The sequence below is a fragment of the Gracilinanus agilis genome, chromosome 4, assembly GCF_016433145.1.
Source record: "Gracilinanus agilis isolate LMUSP501 chromosome 4, AgileGrace, whole genome shotgun sequence".
NCBI lineage: Eukaryota > Metazoa > Chordata > Mammalia > Didelphimorphia > Didelphidae > Gracilinanus > Gracilinanus agilis.
The window spans coordinates 370,116,110-370,135,498 of NC_058133.1; the positions used below are offsets into that span (position 1 = coordinate 370,116,110).

Consider the following 19,389-nt stretch of genomic DNA (forward strand, 5'->3'; position numbering starts at 1 on the left):
CAGACAGACAGACAGACAGAGAGAAATTAAAAGAAGGGTGGGTGGAGAGGATCTTTCTTCTACATTCATTGTTGTTGTGACACTTTTGTAATAATAGAGAGAGAGCTGGATTCCTGCAGGGTAAGGGTCAAATGTATTTTCAAATTTTATTAAAAAAAAAAAAAGATTGTGTCCCTTGTGGAACCCTCTTTTTTGGAGATGATACAAGCAATTTACACACACATACACACACACTCAAACACACAACACACACACACACCTCTTAATTTAGCGAGTTGATTAGCACTGTTTTCTGTTCAAGCAAACTCTATAAGGTGTCATAATATTTTGTTTACTTTATTTCACACAATCCAGCCAATTGCCCAGATGCATTCTCACTGAAAACCAAATTAAGCCATTGCTAAACGTGGTTTCTCAGCTGTGAACATTGTAAAAGAGCTACAATGTTGAGATAAATGGTGGTTGTTCCGATAATATTGTAGATGAAAACTGTTTTAGCCTCACAAAGATTAGTGAAGGAAGAAAAATGTTCATTTGTTTAAAGCAGGATTATACTTGTATTGTCACATTTAAATGAAAGATCATGTGAAATTTGTGTGCAGAAAAATGGGTTGGACCTTCATTTCTGTTTCTGTAGAATTCAGTTAGGATTAAAAATAGACCCAGTCATCTGAGTTGTGATTTCTGCTTAAGACTTGACTGGCTCACTCATGTAACAATGCCTAAACTCCTTGTTACTGTATTTAGGATCTTAGATTTAGTGATGGAAGGGACTTGAAGGAATATGGTCCAAATCTAGGCAATATATACTCCAACGCCCTCTCATCCTAGGAGGAAACATAGGTCTAGGAGGTTTTAATGACTTATCAGTGGCCTCACACTTAGTATCAAAGGTAGTATTTGGACCCAAGACCCAAGATTATTTCTATTCATCAGCATGAAAATAGGGCTAATACTCACCATCTTCCTACCATGCTTATGATAAATCTTAGGCAGTAGTCATGAAGAGTACATATTCTGTGTATTCTAAATGTGATCATTCTTTTTTTTCCTCCTGTCTTTTCCATATACTTTCCTTCATAACACCTTAAAACGATGGGAAAAATTAAAACATCTTATTGCACAGATTTGGAGAGATTCAGCCCTTAAAAGATGAATCTGAAAATCAAGAAAGCATTTTAATTCTATCTGCTTTCAGAAAAAATAATCATAAATGACAGAAAGAGAACTTTGGATAGGTGAGCCTTGAAACTAAACAAATTCTACTTCAGTATGTGAAGTTAATAAGTATAAAGGAAATGTAATTAAGATCCATTCTGGCCCTGTTTCATATCTAGTTGTTGATTAGATTTGTTTTAACTTGATAGCATATTTTAATTAGCTATGTCCTCAACGTGATTCTACTATGTGTGTGTGTGTGTGTGTTTAAACCCTTACCTTCTGTCTTAGAATTAATATTAAGTATTGGTTTCAAGGCAAGAGTGGTAAGACCTAGACAGTTGGGGAGTTAAGTGACTTGCCCACGGTCACATAGTTAGGAAGTGTCTGAGGTCAGATTTGAACCCAGGACCTCCCATCTCCAGAACTGGTGCTCTATCTCCTGAGCCACCCAGCTGCTATATCCTTACCCACAGTTATATTTTAATCTGATTTAACCAGAGTATTGTGGGCTACCAGCATGTTTGACATCTTTTGCTAGACTTGAAGTGATGGAGAAAGTGTTAATAATGGCAGATTAAAGTTAAAAGTGCATATTGTAGGAGGGCAGCAATGTCAGTGGATTGAGAGCCAGGCCAGGAGGTCCTGGGTTCAAATCTGGACCAACACACTGTGTGATCCTTGGCAAATCACTTAATCCCCATTGCCTAGCCCTTACCACTCTTCTTCTGCCTTGGAACCAATACACAGTATTGATTCTAAGATGGAAGATAAAGGTTTTTAATTTTTAAAAATTCTAAAAATTATATTGTGCACACATTTCTTCCCCACCCAGAAAGACTCTTTTTAAACATTTGCTCAAGCTACCACCCCACCTGGTGATCGGTTTATTTTTCTCATCCCCTCCTACTAAGTTTTAAACTCCATGAAAGCAGTCCCCTGTGTCTTCGCCATCTTTTTTATCTCCCCACACCACGATCTTTGGAGCCCAGTACATTAAAAAATTAAGTGAGTGTTTGTTGAATGGAAGTGAAGGTGACAACTTACTGACGTAGCTATTGATGCAGCATTGTTGGTATTAGGATGTTTTAAAAGCTCCATCTCTCATTTTGTTAGCTGAGAAATTGATTGAAAAGAGACATCGTTGACATTATTTATTGCTTTTTTAAGCAAGGAGACTCCATCTCCTCTTCTCTCTCTTCACTCCGTCTCAGCAATTTTACTCACTCCCCAAGCTTCATCTCATACTTCTGCAGCTCTTCTGGGAATGTGAGTGTGAGTCAGCGTCTCTCGTCCGCAGTGGGGGATGCTCCCCACCAACCCCCATCTCTGCCCCTCTCAGGCACTCCTTTATCTCCTTATTCATCCTTTCTTTCCAGGTTCAATCTAAACAATTACCAGAATTGTAGGCTGTTGTCTCGGCTCTCGTTCTAGAGTAAAACAGGGAACTCTGCTCTCGTGGGAGAGTTTCTCCTTTCAGTCTCACACACGAGGACTCAGACAAGGGCTGCTAATGGCCATGTAATTTCCTAGCAGTGTCCTATAATACAGAAAGGCAGATAGTGTTGTGCATAAGCAGGAGGCAGGTTGGTAATAAGGAAGGCTGCTAAGCCTCACTTGGGCCTGACAGGCTCTGTTGGCTGAGTCCGCCAAGCTGGCTCCCAACCCATAGATGATGGATGGATCCGGGCTAGTGAGGGATGTGCTAGTAACCCCAGGACTTAGGAAGTTCAGCTTAGCCAAGCCTCTGCCTCTACAACAGCGCCCAAGCCAAGAACCTAACGGGAGTTGTATATGTGTTTAACAACTTCTTCAGCCCTTGGCTTGGGGTTGGATTTGATGGTTATGGTTGGTTTGGGCTGGTGTAGGTGTGCTCAGTGGACAGACACTGTTCTGACTGTGATTTGATAAATCCTTTCCCCTAATTAGCTGTAGATGTTCAACAATTAGGAAAGGAACACCAATCTTCTTTGGATTGAACTATTTCAGGATTTATTTGCTTATCTAAAAGGTTTAGGAACAAGGAAATAAGGATAGAGGTTTGGAGAATGCTAAGCTAAATCTAAATCAGTGATTCCCAAAGTGGGCGCCACCGCCCCCTAGTGGGTGCTGCAGCGATCCAGGGGCGTGGTGATGGCCATGGGTGCATTTATCTTTCCTATTAATTGCTATTAAAATTTTAAAAAATTTAATTTCCAGGGGCGCTAAGTAATTTTTTTTCTGGAAAAGGGACGGTAGACCAAAAAAGTTTGGGAACCACTGATCTAAATGAATAAAGATGATCTAAATCAAATGGATAGTGAGTTTGATAATAGGCTGGAGCTTTTCTTCTCCCTCTCTCAATCCCTGGCTTGACCCGGCCGTGGTACAAGCCAAAGGATAAGGAAGGCTAATGGTGTTCTTATTAGCTGTGGTGTTGTTCTCTCTCAGCTCTATTAGTAGCAGGTAGAAAAACTTTCTGTGGCACTCAGGTATGAATGCTGGAATGCAGGTCTAGGGTCTACCCTCCCTTCAACCCACCCTCCTCCCAAGATTCTCAAAAATGAGACCAAGTATGCTATTGTCCCAGGGTATTTATAGGGGTGGTTCCAACTGTCTTTTGGCCTTGGCTCATTCCACCTGGGCACATTCCAAAGTCTTTAGTCAAGTTCCTTTAGCCAAGATGTGCTCTATTTTGTCCCAGAAGTTCCTTATTACAATAAACAATCAAACCAAACCTGGGATGGGTCTTGCAGTCTGTCACCTGTTTCTCTTCAGTGCCAATTTGAGAATTTCTGAAGAAAAGGATGAAGATTTAGACTTTATGATATTCCCAAGTACTCTTTGAGAGATTTAGGGGGAAGAAAGGAGCTTGTTGAATAGACTTCATTCTTACTGCCAACCCCCAAGCTAATTTGGCTTGTTCTGAGTTCTGGTACACCTTTGCACTGTGTCCTTATCTAATGTTGCCTTCAAACATTTCATTCTTGTCTTTCTACTTTTTCTGACCAAGACTCCCAAACCTGGGTGACAAGTCCTTCTTCAAGGCCACTGGAAATTCAAAATAACAACTCTTCTAAATGCCTGCAAATAGTTTAGCCCAACTCTTTTCTGTTATCCCAAGATTGATCTTTGGAAGGTCCTTCAGAGTCTCTGTCATTCTGGTTCTCCAAATTCAGAGCTACTCTTAAATATAGATGACCTCCAGAAATATAACTTTCAGAGGTTGCCTTTCTTCCAAGCCTCGGACTTGAAATGCTTATAGGATATCTCCTTATAGTTATTTACCAGTAACCTAAACCCAGCTTATTTAATAGAATGTTTGCTCAATGAGAGCATAGACTTTAACATTTTTTTTTCATTTCTAATTCCCAACAATGTAGCACAATGCTTTGCCAAAGAAGGCATCTTTGTTGAAATTAATGAAATAAAATTAATGTTTTTGAAAGATATTTTGTTTTCCCAATTACATGTAGTAACCATTTTCAGCATATATTTTCCAAAATTATAAATTCAAAATGTCTCCCTCCTTCCCTTCTCTCCCCACTCACGGAGATGGTAAGCAATTTGATCTGGGTTATACATGTATTATCATGTAAAATGTATATCCAGATTGGTCATTGTTATAAGAGGGTACTCATATAAAACCACAACCCCAAAATAAAAATACAAATAAACTAAAGTGAAAAATAGTATGCTTTGATCCACGTTCCTACTCTAACAGTTCTTTCTCTAGAAGTGGATAGCATTCTTTGTCATAATATTTTTAGAGTTGTCCCAGATCATTGTATTGCAGGGAGGAGCTAGATCTTTCACAATAGATCACCCCTCAGTATTGCTGTTACTGTGTACAGTTGCTGCTTATTTCACTCAGCATCAGTTCTTGTAGGTCTTTGCATCTTATTCTGAAGTCATTCTGTTCATCATTTGTCATAGCACAGTAGTATCCCGTTACCATTATATGCCAGGATTTGTTCAGCCATTCCCTAGTTAAGGGACATCCCCTCAGTTTCTAATTCTTAGACACCACAGAAAGAGCTACCATAAATATTTTTATACAAGTAGGTCCTCCCCCCACACAGATTTTTTTTCATCTCTGGGATATTGGCCTAGTAGCCATATTACAGGATCAAAGGTTATGCACAGTTTTATGGCCCTTTGGGCATATTTGCAAATTGCCCTCCAGAATGTTTGGATCAGATCATAATTCCACCAAGAATGAATTAGTGTTCCAATTCTGCCACATCCCCTCTAACATTTATCACTTTCCTTTACTGCCACATTGGCCAATCTGAGAGTACCTTAGAGTTGTTTTAATTTGCATTTCTCTAATCAAGAGTGACTTAAAATATTTTTTCATATGACTATTGATACCTTTGATTTCTTCATCTGCAAATTACTTGTTCATATTCTTTGAATCATTTGACAATTGGGAAATGTTATAAAAATATGAAGGTATCTTTATTACTAGTTATTATAGTAGTATATTAATCTGGGAATCTGTGCTTTGTATTCCCTTGATGGCTGGTGCAGGGACACCCGAGCTCTGCCACTCAGCTTGATGTTATAATAACTGCCCTTCTCGATAACAGAGCCCAGGCAGGATCCCTAAAGGTCAGTGAATGGGTAACCCTTTCAGGTCCCACCTGGGGTTGGATTGATTATTAGTATTGGGCTCTATTTGCCTTGGATAATGTTCATCTGACTGTGTTGCTCCCTCCCAAGAGTTGTGATGTAATAACTACTCAAGGAAGGTACTTAATCATCTTTATCTATGATGTTAATCAGGGAAAGGAATAAACAGGAATGGATTGGGGGTAGGAGACTCTGTCATTAAAGCTATGACACTAATCCCTCAGGACCGTAGGCTTTTCAGTAATGCTGGAGCTCTTGTTCTTCACCTCCTCTGGCTCAGCTTGGCCACGGCCAAACCAGAGAAAGCAATCTGTTTGGTTGATACAGATATTGATGATCCCTCTCAGCTTCTTACTGCCAGTTGTTGTGTCAGTCCTACAGCTGTCAGGAAATACCTCCCTTACCTCCCTCTGCTTCTTCTCCTACCCTCTTCCCGGATCCCCCCTTCCCCAGGCCCAGGATACCTAAATATCTAGTGATGGTTTAGATGCCTAAATATCTAGGGGAATTCAGAGAGAACCAGGGGATCCACGGTCAGATCCACAGGTCAATCAATGACCAAGGTCAGATTAATGCTTCAAGTCAAGGGTTTCAGGCAAAGCCAAAAGCCCCTCTCAGAAGGCTGTCAGGGTATTTATACCCCTCTGGCCAACTGCCTTTCCTCTTGTCCTTACGGCATCTGGGAACATTCTGATGTCTCCAACTGTCTTCACCTGTCAATCAAGGCGAGACTCTCAGCTCCCAGAGTTTGAGTATGGCAGAAACGACTTGTATTTTTATAAATTTGACTCTGTCTCTATATATATTTGAGAAATGAGACCTTTATTAGCAAAACTTACTGTAAAATTTTTTTCTCAGTTTGTTTTTCTTTTATAATCATGGTTACATTGGTTTTGTTTGTATGGAACCTTTTTAATTTAATATAACCCAAATTATTAATTTTACATCTTGTAATGTTGTCTATCTTTTGTTGGTCATAAATTCTTCCCTTCTCCAAAGATCTGACAGGAAAACTACTCTATATCTCCCTAATTTATTTATGATGTTACCCTTTATGTCTGAACCATCTATCCATCTTAACCTTATCTTAGTATAGGACAGTGATGGTGAATCTTTTAGAGCCTGAGTGCCCAAATTGCAACCCTCATACCACATGTGAGTCCTCTGCCTTACCCTAGACAGGGGAGGGAGGAAGTGCTCCCATTGGGACACTAGGCAGAGGGACAGGTGATGAGAGAAATGTCTGCAGGCATGCATGGATGCTCTGGCACATCTGCCATAGGTTTGCCAACACAGTTATAGAGTGTGACACATTGGGCTATATGTAGTTTCTGCCATGTCATTTTCCATTTTTCCTGGCAGTTTTTGTCAAATAGTGAGTTCTTATTCCAAAAGCTGGGCTCTTTGGGTTTATCAGACACTAGATTGCTAAAGTCTTTTACTACAGTATATTGTATATCTAATCTCTTCCATTGATCTACCATTCTATTTCTTAGCTGGTACCAGATTGATTTGATGATTATTACTTTATAGTATAGTCTGAGATCTGGTACTACTGGGCAACTTTCCTTCACATTTTTTTTCACTAATTCCCTTGGTATTGTTGATCTTTTGTTCTTCCAGATGGTCTATTATTTTTTTCTAGTTTTATAAAATCATTTTTGTAGCGGATTGGGATGGCACTGAATAAGTAAATAAGTAAAAAGTAAAAATTAATTTAGGTAGAATTGTCATTTTTATTATATTAGTTCAGCCTACCCATGAGCAACTAATATTTTTTCCAGTTTAGATCTGACTTTATTTGTATAAAAAGTGTTTTGTAATTATGTTCATATAATTCCTTTGTCTTAGCAAGTAGATTCCAAAGTATTTTGTATTATCTAGTTATTTTAAATGGAATTTCTCTTTCTATTTCTTGCTGTTAGACTTTGTTAGCAATATATAGAAATGCTAATAATTTATGAGTTTATTTTGTATCCTGCAACTTTGCTAAGGTATTAATTGCTTCAGCTAGTTTTTTAGTTGATTCTCTAGAATTTTACAAGTATACCATCATATCATCTGTAGAGAGTGATAGTTTAGTTTCCTTATTACCTTCAATTTCTTTTTTTACTCTTATTGCTAAACTAATATTTCTAGTATGATATTAAATAATAGTGGTGATAATAGGCATCCTTGCTTCACCCCTGATCTTACTGGGAAGACTTCTAAGTTATCCCCATTGCAGATGATACTTGCTGATGGTTTTAGGTAGATAACTAGTTTTAAGGAAAGGCCCATTTATTCCCATACTTTCTAGTGTTTTTAATAGTAATAGGTGTTGTATTTGGTGAAACACTTTCTCTGGGTCTATTGAGATAATCATGTGATTTCTGTTAGTTTGGTTATTGATGTGGTCAATTACACTAATAGCTTTCCAAATTGCCTTGCATTCCTGGTATTAATCCCACCTAGTCAGAGTGAGTGATCTTTGTGATATAATGCTGTAGTCCTCTTGCTAGTATTTTGTTTTAAAAATTTGCATCGATATTCATTAAGGAAATTGATCTACAATTTTCTTTCTCTGTTTTTGATTTTCCTGGCTTAGGTATCAGCACCATATTTGTGTCATAAAAAGAATTTGGTAGTATTTCCTCTTTGCCTATTTTGCCAAATAGTTTGTGTAGTATTGGGATTAATTGTTCTTTAAATGTTTGATGGAATTCACTTGTGAATCCGACACTGGGGATTTTTTTAGGGAGTTTATTGATGGCTTGTTCAATTTCTTTTTCTGAAATGGAATTGTTTAAGAAACTGAATTAATGTAACTAAAATAAATACTAATAGTTCTCTACCTAGATCTATAATGGTGAAAAGAAGGGAGGGAGAAAAGGGAAAGAAAGAAGGAAGAGAGGGTGGGAAGGAAGAACGGAAGGAAATGAAGTACCTACCGAGTGAAAGGTACATAACTTCACAAATATTCTTTCATTGGTTCCTCACAATAACCCCTGGTGCCTGTACCCTTATTTTAAAATTGAGGAAAGTAAGAGAAAGTGATTGTTCAGAATCACATAGCTAGTATATGTCTGAGACTGGATTTGAACTCAAATCTTCCTGACTCTAGTCCCAGTATTAGGGACTCTAGGTATACTGCACTACCTATCCTCCTCTGTATTTTGGCCTTAATTTCTTCACTTGCAAAATGAGGGATTGGGCCAGATTGAAGACCCTTCTAGTTCTAATATATAATCAATAAGTCCATTTATGTATTCTAGAAATCATTTTTTTTCTTAGGGACATCCAAGCCTTTCTCTAGGAAGCCACTCAATGAATACTTATTTGAATAAATAGGCAGCCAGCAATCATCAGTCCCATTGTTAAGCAGGATTTCATTTTGATGAAGATTGGAATTTTCAATAAGGATATTTTTGTACATATTTGACCTTTTAAAAAATATTCACTTCCTACTCGCTATTTACATCCATGAAAATGTTGAGATCTCAAAAAAATTTGCTCCATTTTCAGGTCCATATTGTGGAAGTATGACTATTCCCACAGAATTCTACTTGGACACAAATGAAGTGACTGTTCGCTTTGAGAGTGCATCCCACATTTCTGGGCGCGGATTTTTGTTGTCTTACGCCAGTAGTGATCATCCAGGTATGGCAGATTAACTGGTTAGGGTAAAGCTGCACCCACATCACTATTTTTCTAAACATTCATCGATCACACATCACTATAACTGGGAACTTAATTCAAGATATTAATTAGTACATGAGAAAAGAAAAAAAAAGAAGAAAGCCTCCTTGTTATTGTTCTTATATTAGAAAAGAAAGAGTTATAGACCTACTCAATGATTTCAAGGCACTGAGATAAAGAAACACTTTGGAAACTTGATAGTGGAAAAGATCTGAAAGATGGAATATTTGGAAAAGTGATCAAAGTTGTTTCTACGTGTATAGAAAGTATTGCCACTGACTTGCTGAGCCTAGTAATAGACACAAGAAAGGGTGTTTGGTATAGAGCTGAAAGATACCTTAAAGACCATTTCATCGAGGGAATCTTAACCTTATGGGTTATAGATCTCTTTGGCATTCTGCTGAAACCCGTAGACCCCTTGCATAAAATAGAATATGTAAGATTAACAGATGAAACCAATTATAATGAAACAAAGTTATTTTTTTTAAACCCTTGTACTTCAGTGTATTGTTTCATAGGTGGAAGAGTGGTAAGGGTGGGCAATGGGGGTCAAGTGACTTGCCCAGGGTCACACAGCTGGGAAGTGGCTGAGGCCGGGTTTGAACCTAGGACCTCTTGTCTCTAGGCCTGACTCTCACTCCACTGAGCTACCCAGCTGCCCCAAACACAGTTATTTTTAAAGTGTAAATAAGAGTAAATAAAATTTTTGTAAAAAAAATATTTTTTACAATTAAAAAAATTTTATCATGGATCCCAAATTAAGAACTTCTGATCTATACCCTTATTTTTTTAGATAAGGAAACTGAGATGCAGAAATGGGAAGCATAGAAACTCCTCTTTTTGAGTTCTTTCTTGTGCCTCACTTATATTTAACATCCTATTGTTGTTCTAAACAGAATACTCATGGCTACCACATACTGTCACATTGAATCTAGAGCATTGTATTCCCAATAAGGGATATTTATGGTAACCTTCTTCGTGCACCACAGCTGGCTTCTTAAATGGTTTCCCCATTGCTCAGACAGAGCTGACCATTGTAGACATGTGGTGCGTGTCAGGTTTTTTGTTGTTGTTTTTTTTTATCTAGATCCTGTATATTCCCTGGGGATCAGAGCTGAAAAGCCATTAACAAAGGGTAGGACAAAGGGAGAGGAAGGAAAAGTGGATGCATGCTTCTTTGGGGAGGGGTACCTAGGTTTTGTTTTAAAGGAGGAAATTTCAGAGTAGTCGCTTACATGTGAACATTTTAAGAAATGTCCCTTTTTATAGACTGTAAACATAAAAGTTTACATATCCTTACCACACAGTTCAGACGGCTAATCAAATCTCTCTTTTCTTATGACAGATTTAATAACATGCCTGGATCGTGCTAACCATTTTTCAGAGACTGAATACAGGTAAATATAGGTGTTTTCAAGCATCCTCAGATTGGCCTCAGTTGTGTCTCAGGGGGTCATTGGTTATTCTTGATGCTCTACTAGGTGGCTGTTGTGATGGTCTTTCTAGAATAGCATTGTAATAGCAAAAGCCACCCACTAATTGGGGAAAAAAGAAGAAGAAGAAGAATCTCTCTCTAGTACCAATGATCTACTACAACCTTTGGTCCAGAAATTATTATTGACCTGAAGAAGATTTGAGATGACTTTTATGAAGCTCCTTTATTGTTTCTATTTCTCTGGGGTAGTTTGGTGGTTCCGTGAATAGAACACTGAGCTAGGAATCAAGAAGACACATCTTTATGATTTCAAATCCAGCCCTGGGCACTCAATAGTTGTATGACCCTGGGCAAGTCACTTAACCCTCTTTGCCTCAGTTCCTCCTCTGTAAAATGAGCTAGAGAAGGAAATGGCAAACCATTCTGGTATCTTTGCCAAGAAGACTCCAAATGGGGTCATGAAGAGTTGGATGTCACTGAAATGACTGAACAGAAACATTTCTTTAGGGTAGTTTTAGGTTTAAGCAGCAGCTTAAAACTGCATTTTAGCCCACATATAACCTAAATCAAATTGCTTGCCTTCTCAATGAGAGAAGAGAGAAAGGAGGGAGAGAAGGAGAGAAAATTTGGAACTTAAAAAAAAAAAGAATGTTATAATGCTATTCCCCATTCTGCAGTACAGCCTGTGTAGGTGTGCATATATTGTTACCAGTATAAATCTTATAAATGCTCTTATAACCCTGATGACTCAATTTAGATGTGGTGGTGTTTTTTTTTTTAGAAACCTGGTGGTAATAAATACTCCGATCAATAAGCGTTCATTTTATTTACTCTTAAGAGAAGGAACAGGTCCATGGGAGAATGGTCCAGTTGGAACATTGTACTGATAATTGATCATTTGATAACTGATCCAAGCTTTAGCAAAAGTGTAATGTGTCTAATGAAATGTATAAAAGTCAGGGTAGGCAGGTAAGTGGGGTCAAAGTACCACCCAGAGAAATGTTGATATGAACCTAATTTTCAGACATAATTTGCTTCATTCAGGAACCTTTTATATTTTTTCCTAGAGAAGAACTTTCCCAAAACCTAAGTGGGCATAAGCCCACATGAGATCATGAAGTTCCTCACTAAGGACAGTATGAAAGATTCATAAATAGATTCACATGGGTTGTTTGTTTCTTGCATCTTTGATTCCTGGGTTGACACTTGGACAGTATTGAGTTAATGTTGGAGGATTATGGGGTTTGTTTATTTGGCCAGTATCATTCTATAGATAACACAGAGAAAGCCTAACGGAAACAAGCAGAGGAACTACTATTTTGGTTATCTCTTTGGACTGGTGCCTATTGTTTTAACATACCTAGTAAGTAAATACCAGCACTCAGTGTATTTTTAACCTGTTAAAGCATAAATTTAATTTGGATTAAAACTCAGGGTTTTTTAATCATATTTTATGTTTTCCAATTACATGGAAAAATTTTATAACATATTTTTTAAGTTCCAAATTTTCTCTCCTTCTCTCCCTCTTGATATATGAAGGCAAGCAATTTGATTTAGGTTATATGTGGGCTAAAATGCAGTTTTAAGCTGCTTAAACCTAAAACTACCCTAACTCTTTGTAAACACCTTGCTTACCAAATAATTGTGGCTTTAAAAACTAGCAAAAATAAAATGGCTTCTTAAAACTCTTAAAATTTCCTTTCAGTGTTTTGTTTTCCAAGAGTTTCTGTTATTTAAAGTACACAACAGATCCTCATTTTGTATCAAAATTTTTTAGAATTTTTAAAGGTGGAAAGGGTATTGAAGTTCATCTTGTCAAAACTCTTCATTTTATAGATGGAAGGCAAAAGGAGACCCAGCACTTTGAAATGATGGGCCTAAAAACAACTCTTGTCAAAAGTGGAACTAGAATTCACATTTCTTAATTCCTGGACCATTATTATGAAGAGTTGAACACAACTGAAAACAGCTAAATAGAACAAGGATGAATATTTATAGGAAACAGAGAATATTTTTTCACAGAATAACATCCTAATTTTTCTTTTTTGTAAATTCAGATTTTCATATATCAAGTTTGGTTAAAGCAAGCTACATTTGCATCCCCTCACCTTAACCAGCTCTTTTCTCTTTTGATACAGCAAATTCTGTCCAGCTGGCTGCAGAGACATAGTAGGCGATATCTCTGGGAATGTGGTAGATGGATACAGAGATGTAAGTAATCAAGGCAGTAGTGAAAAGGTATTTAGAAAGAAAAAATGATTGATCTTATTTGCTTAAATTCAACACAAGAGAGACTCAAATCATTTATAAACCTTTGATGTCTGACTAATTATATACCTTTTTAGCTTGACTTTTAAGATTCTTTTCTCCAAATACCCAAATTCCCCAAATAGATATTTGAAATGGCAAAGAGAACCTTTTCTAACACAAAATAGCAAGACAGTAACTAATTTTCCCTTTTAAATTATAGATTATAGATTGTTTAACCCATAGCTTCAAGTGATTTATGTTCCAGATTTTATATTATACCTTCACTCATTCACAAAGAACCCAGAATATACTGTCATAAAATTTTTTTCATAGACCAATAAACTATTCTGTCGAATAACTAGTCATTTCCTTTTAATTCATACATTGCTTTCCCACCCTTTTGCCCTAATTCTTGTCCCTTAATAGCCCTCTTGTTATGAATTTTTCCCAGAAAAAAAAGTACATCAGAGAATTCCTCTTCTAAAACATTTGGAATATAATGTACATTAATAAAAGCTTTATGGGTGTGCCACCATTTCTCAACCCAATTTATAATTTTATATCCCTGGAATTTTTTTTAATATTCAACATAAACTAAACAAAGCCCATAGAAATAGTGGGATGAAATCAAGAACCTTTTGAAATGTATTCAGGTTCTAATAATAAAACCGTAAGTTTATAGGTTATAGAAATTTGTAATTATTAGAAGGTAGGGTCTGGAAAAGGCCCTAAGACTAACCCTAGTCACATAACGAGTAAAGAAGAATTCAAGCTTAGATTTTCCTGACTCCAAGTCCATACACTATCTAATACATTTTTCTAGTGTTTTGTGGCTACTAAGTTTTTATATACATTCATTTAGAGTATCTTATAGTAATGTCAATCTTGTCATGACATTGCAGTACAAGCTTATTTTTCCCTGAGAGGATTTTTGGTTTAGTTTAGTTTTTAAAGGGATTCTTCAGTTCTTGGAAAATGGATAATTATTTCCTTTTTATGCGCCTGTTAAGTCTTATGACTAATCTGTGACATTTGGCAGCATTCTGTAGGTAGCTGTTATGTTTCAGACTTGTTTATTGTAGATAATGTCATTAGTTCCACTTGAAATTGACTAAGACATTCTCTGGCTCTCCTGAGAAGTACCAAGTGCATTGCTTGATCTCTAAAATGATTAAATTAGAATTAAATGCACTAATTGCTGGTATAGGACGGTGATTTGAAGAGCATGGTCTGTGTGTTTGTTTCATGGTATTATTTACTCATTAAAAGTAAAAATACTCCAAAACAATAAAACAACCCTAGAAAAAGACCAAAATGACCTACTGCTCTTACAAAAGAATCTGAAGAAGTTGTGTGTGGGAATGTATTTTCCCCCCAAAAAAAGTTTTTGAAATGATGTCATTTTGGGTTGAAATGCTCTCTCAGTGGAGAACCAGAAAACGCACCATTTGTTTTTTTGGTGAAAAGTTTTTTGGAGGGTGATGGAAGCTTTCTGGAAGGGTAGAATAGGAATTGGGCTAGCGATTCATTACATTAACTTACTAGTTAAAACTATCAAAACTCTTATAACACAGTCCTTTGTACTAATGTTTGAGTTGAGCTGGAAGATGGTGGGTCTCTCATTAGTTACTGCTGGATGTTTCAGCAATTTCGAGAAAATAGATGCCCAGAACATGAACTGTGCATTAGTAGAATTCAACATGTCTCATCCTCTAGTGCTAACTGAAGACTTATTAACATCCAGTTCCTACTGAATTCAGTGATGCTCTGAGCTAGAACTCCTGTAGCCAAGAATATTACCACATCTATGAAAGTCTATCTTCGGGACTGAACTGGGTATAGGGTTCAGTATAGGTCAATCCCATACTCAGTCTCTGGGAAGCTGGGCTGGTGATGCTATGCTTTCATTGTTTCTTGTTTTTGTTGTTAAACTTGATTTTTTCATTAAGAAAAACCAGTTTTCTTTCTCTCTCACCCATCCCCAAATTGAAAAACAAGAAAAGAAAAATAAAACCCTTGTGACAAATATGCATAGTTGAGCAAAATCAAATTTCCACATTGACCATGTTGAAAAATATATCTCATTCTGCACTGTGTCCAGAGATGAGAATAGTGTGCTTCATCAACAATCTACTAGAATCATAATTGCACATTGTGCTACTCAGAGTTTTTAAGACTTTCAGAGTTATTTGTTTTTACACTGTTGATGTTGTATAAATTGTTCTCCCTATTGTACTGTCTTTACATTAGTTCATACAAGTTTTCTCAGGTTTCATTAAAACTGACCCTTTCATTATTTCTTTTTTAACATTGTATTTATTTATTTGTTACATTGAAACATTCAGTTAACTTCCTCCTTCCCTTTTCCCCATTAGAAAAGGCATCATTTGGCAAAATTATATATGTATATATAAAATTTTGTCTTACTTATTTCTATTAGTACTTTCTCTGGAGGTAGAAATATACAAGTCATTCTTCAAACAATATTTCTGCTGCTGCATATAATGTTCTCTTGGTTTTACTCACTTCACTTGTCATAATTTCATGTAAATCTTTCCATATTTTTTCAAAATTAATCCGTTTGTCATTTCTTATGACATAGTAGTATTCCATCACAATCATATACTACAACTTGTTTAGCCATTCTCCAATAGATTCACTTCCTTTCAATCTCTATTTCTTTCTTATGACACAATAGTTTTCCATTACATTCATATTATTTATACAATACATTCTCCAATTGATAGGCATTCCCTTTGATTCTAGTTCTTTGCCAACACATAAAGAGTTGCTATAAATATGTTTGTATGTAAAAGTGCTTTTCATCATTTTTTTATCTCTTTGGGGTATTGGCTAAGTAGTGGCATCATTGAGTCAAAGAATTTGTAATACCAATTCACAGATGATGTTATATGACCAGAAGATATAGCCAACTGCCAAACTGCTACTACACACAGGACAGGCAAACTAGCCTAGCTGAAGCAGCAAGGCATCCTGAGGTAGAGATAGGGGCTATATGAGCCAGACAAGTCAGATCATCCCAGAAACCATCTGTGGGGATGAAAACTAGCAACTTGCCCCTGTAGTTGCTATAGTGACAGCTACTAAAGACCCAGAAAAGAAAAGTCTTGCCACAAAAAACCTGAATGCTCTCAAATGGCTCAGGATCAGAAACTGATATCATTTTATCAATGGAAATAACATTAAGTAGAAGAATTCCCATCTGCTCTCCCATTGTACCTTAAGGACAATGGAATGCTTCCATCTGACTTGCAGCTTGTAACCTTCCACATGTGTTGTCTCCCCCAGACTCCCCTAGAATCTGAATTCTTGAGAGCAAGAATTGGTCTTACTTCTATATGTATCCTCAGGTCTTTGCATATAGTAAGCACTTAATAAATTCTTTATTTCTTTTATTCATTCATTCATTCATTTATTATATTATTATGACTATTTTATTATTATTCTATCCTATTATCTATATATCTATTCTATTACTATTACTATTATTATAGTTCCAAATTGCTTCCAGAATGGCTGTATAATTCACAGGTCCATCAACATCTGTACTTCCATTCTGTTGTTCAGAGAGGAGGAATGCACGCCCCATTAAAAACAATGATATGTCACTTTTAACATTATAGAACATCTGAGCAGGGAGGAACCTGAGTGGTAACCTAATCTAGCCTCTTCCACTTATAGATAAACTAGGGCCCACAGAAATAGAGATTCTACATTCATTATATTAGTTGAAAAACCAGGTCTTGAACCCAGGTTTTATGACCTCCCCCCCGCCAAGGATTACTCATTTTTTTTCCATTATACTACAGGACTTTCTTGGAATTCAGGTTGTCCTTGAGCTTCAATTTTATTTGTCTGGCTACACATTCACCGTCTATTGTGTTAATAAAAGCTCCCATTTATTAAAAAGTCAAACTCTAGGTGGTGAGGAGCAGTAACTTTTGAACTGATTCCAGCCACTTAAGCTAATAGATCTAGAGTAAGAATCTAAAAGTATAATAAACAAACCAAAAATAAACAAATAAATAAAAGTTCTATTTGTGAGCCAGTTGGTACCTTCTTTGGAACCTCCTTCCTGAATGTTTTGCTGTGAATCCTAGTTGTATTTCTCTTGTTTTTCAGACCTCCCTATTGTGCAAAGCGGCAGTTCATGCAGGAGTGATCGCCGATGAACTGGGAGGCCAGATCAGCGTGCTTCAGTCCAAAGGGATAAGCCGGTACGAAGGAATCCTGGCCAATGGCATCCTCTCCAAGGAGTAAGTGGCAGCGCTCTGCCTTTTGTTCAGAATAGAAGTTGACCCTGAAGACATAATTAGCCAGCTCACCTCCGAGGGAGCAGAAGGAGTAGGATGCTTGCTGTTTGTCATTTCGGAGGGGGAATATGGAAGTGCTTGTAATGACTTCTGGTGGTCTCTCTATAGAAGAGAAATGTAGCTTGTAAAATGGCTCATTGGGAGTGCTGACACTTAAATGAAGGTGGCACAGGTGACCGCACCACCCCCTCCTCCCCAGGGCACAGGAAGCCTTCCTAAGCTCAGGAACTTTAAGGAGAGAGAGTAAAGCCTTGTTCTGTTTCCAGTTTTACATATTCAGCAAATTACTAGTTGTTCCAGAATAGGCAGAAGGTATTAAGGCAGGAAGTCTGTTAAAAAACACCTTTTACTTTTAAGCTCTGCTAAAGACCACAGGATGTAGAGATACACACACACACACAGTCTTTTAGGATTTTTTATGAATATGAGGAAGGGAACAAGCATTTATCAAAAACCTTTTACATGCCAGGCATTTGCTAAGCACTTTACAAATAATAATTCATTTGATCTCCACAACAACCTTGGGAGGAAAATGCTCTTATTATCCCCATTTTATAGTTGAGGAAAATGAGGCAGATAGAATTTAAGTGACTTGCCCTGGGTGACACAGCTAGAAAGTGTCTGAGGTCAGATTTGAATCTTAGGACCTCCCACTTCTGGCTTTCAGTCCACTGAGCCATCTAGCTGCCCAACAAGACCTTTATTTTCCTTTTTTTTTTTTTTCTTAAAGAAACCCTTACCTTCCATCTTGGAATCAATACTGTGTATTGGTTCTAAGACAGAAGAGCAGTAAGGATTAGGCAATGGGGTGAAGTGCCTTGCCCAGGGTCACACAGCTGGGAAGTGTCCCAAGGGCAGATTTGAACCCAGGACCTCCCATCTCTCGGCCTGACTCTCAATCCTCTGAGCCACCCAGCTGCCCCCAAGATCTCTCTTGAAAGCTTTGATTCTAGGCCTGGTTTTCTATCCACTGAGCTATCAAGCTGCCCTTTCCCTCCCCCCACCCCAATCTTTTCATATCTTAACTTTCTTTTCACTCATCTTCTAGGATTTTTGTTAACTCCACTGCTTCTAAATGATTATGGACTTTTCACATTAACTCTATTGAGGGCACATTAACCTAATATCCTCCCATTTCTTCAGATCTTAAACGATGTGCTTAAAAACGACAATCTTTCCTGAAATGAAACATTTCCTAGAGAGAGTGTTATGTAGATGTGATCATGAACCAGTTTATGGTGATTTGGTACATTAAGGCTTCATGTCATTTTATGATTTGTAGTAAAATTATCCTCATCAAATGCTATTGCTTGCGGGCAGCGAGCCTTTAAATGTCATCTGTGCCCTCGACCTTCCTGGGTCTGTTTGGCTCTCCGCGGTCCCTGCGGACCAGGCAGCGGCCGTCACGATCTCCACACAGACCGGTGCACGTGCATCCCTCGTTCCCACGAGTTAGACTGAGCGACGGGGTAAATTTGTCAGATGCTGCTAATGCCATCTGAACAAAAGAAAGAACATTGCTTTAAAAAAACCAACAAAACAACTAAATCAAGTTTACTTGGAAGCTAATATTTGTGTGTATGAATGTTCTTCCTATATGAAAAGTCACTGTCTCCTTAAGAAATTTTTTCTTTTTTATCCTTTTGAACTGGAAAAACATGAAGAAAAACAGAAAAAGCAGGTTGCATGTGACCCTGTTGATTTCTACTTATGGCTTGATTTTTTTTAACCCATATCTTCTGTCTTAGAATCAATACTGTGTATAGGTTCCAAGGCAGAAGAGTGGTAAAGATGAAGTAATGAGGGTTAAGCAACTTGCCCAGGGTCACACAGCTGGGAAGTGTCTGATGATTTGAACCCAGGACCTCCCATCTCTAGGCCTGGCTCTCAATCCACTGAGCCACCCAGCTGCCCCTGACA

General features: G+C 37.4%; 1 protein-coding gene across 1 annotated transcript in view; it reads left to right on the forward strand.

The window, feature by feature from the left end:
• The window catches only part of DCBLD1 (discoidin, CUB and LCCL domain containing 1), a 113,213-nt gene that overhangs the window by 56,801 nt on the left and 37,023 nt on the right, over window positions 1-19,389 (forward strand). The window contains exons 3-6 of the mRNA XM_044676815.1: window positions 9,277-9,411; window positions 10,796-10,847; window positions 13,024-13,096; window positions 17,279-17,412. Of these exons, the coding sequence (XP_044532750.1) occupies window positions 9,277-9,411; window positions 10,796-10,847; window positions 13,024-13,096; window positions 17,279-17,412 (394 nt within the window). The remainder of the gene's footprint in view (window positions 1-9,276; window positions 9,412-10,795; window positions 10,848-13,023; window positions 13,097-17,278; window positions 17,413-19,389) is intronic.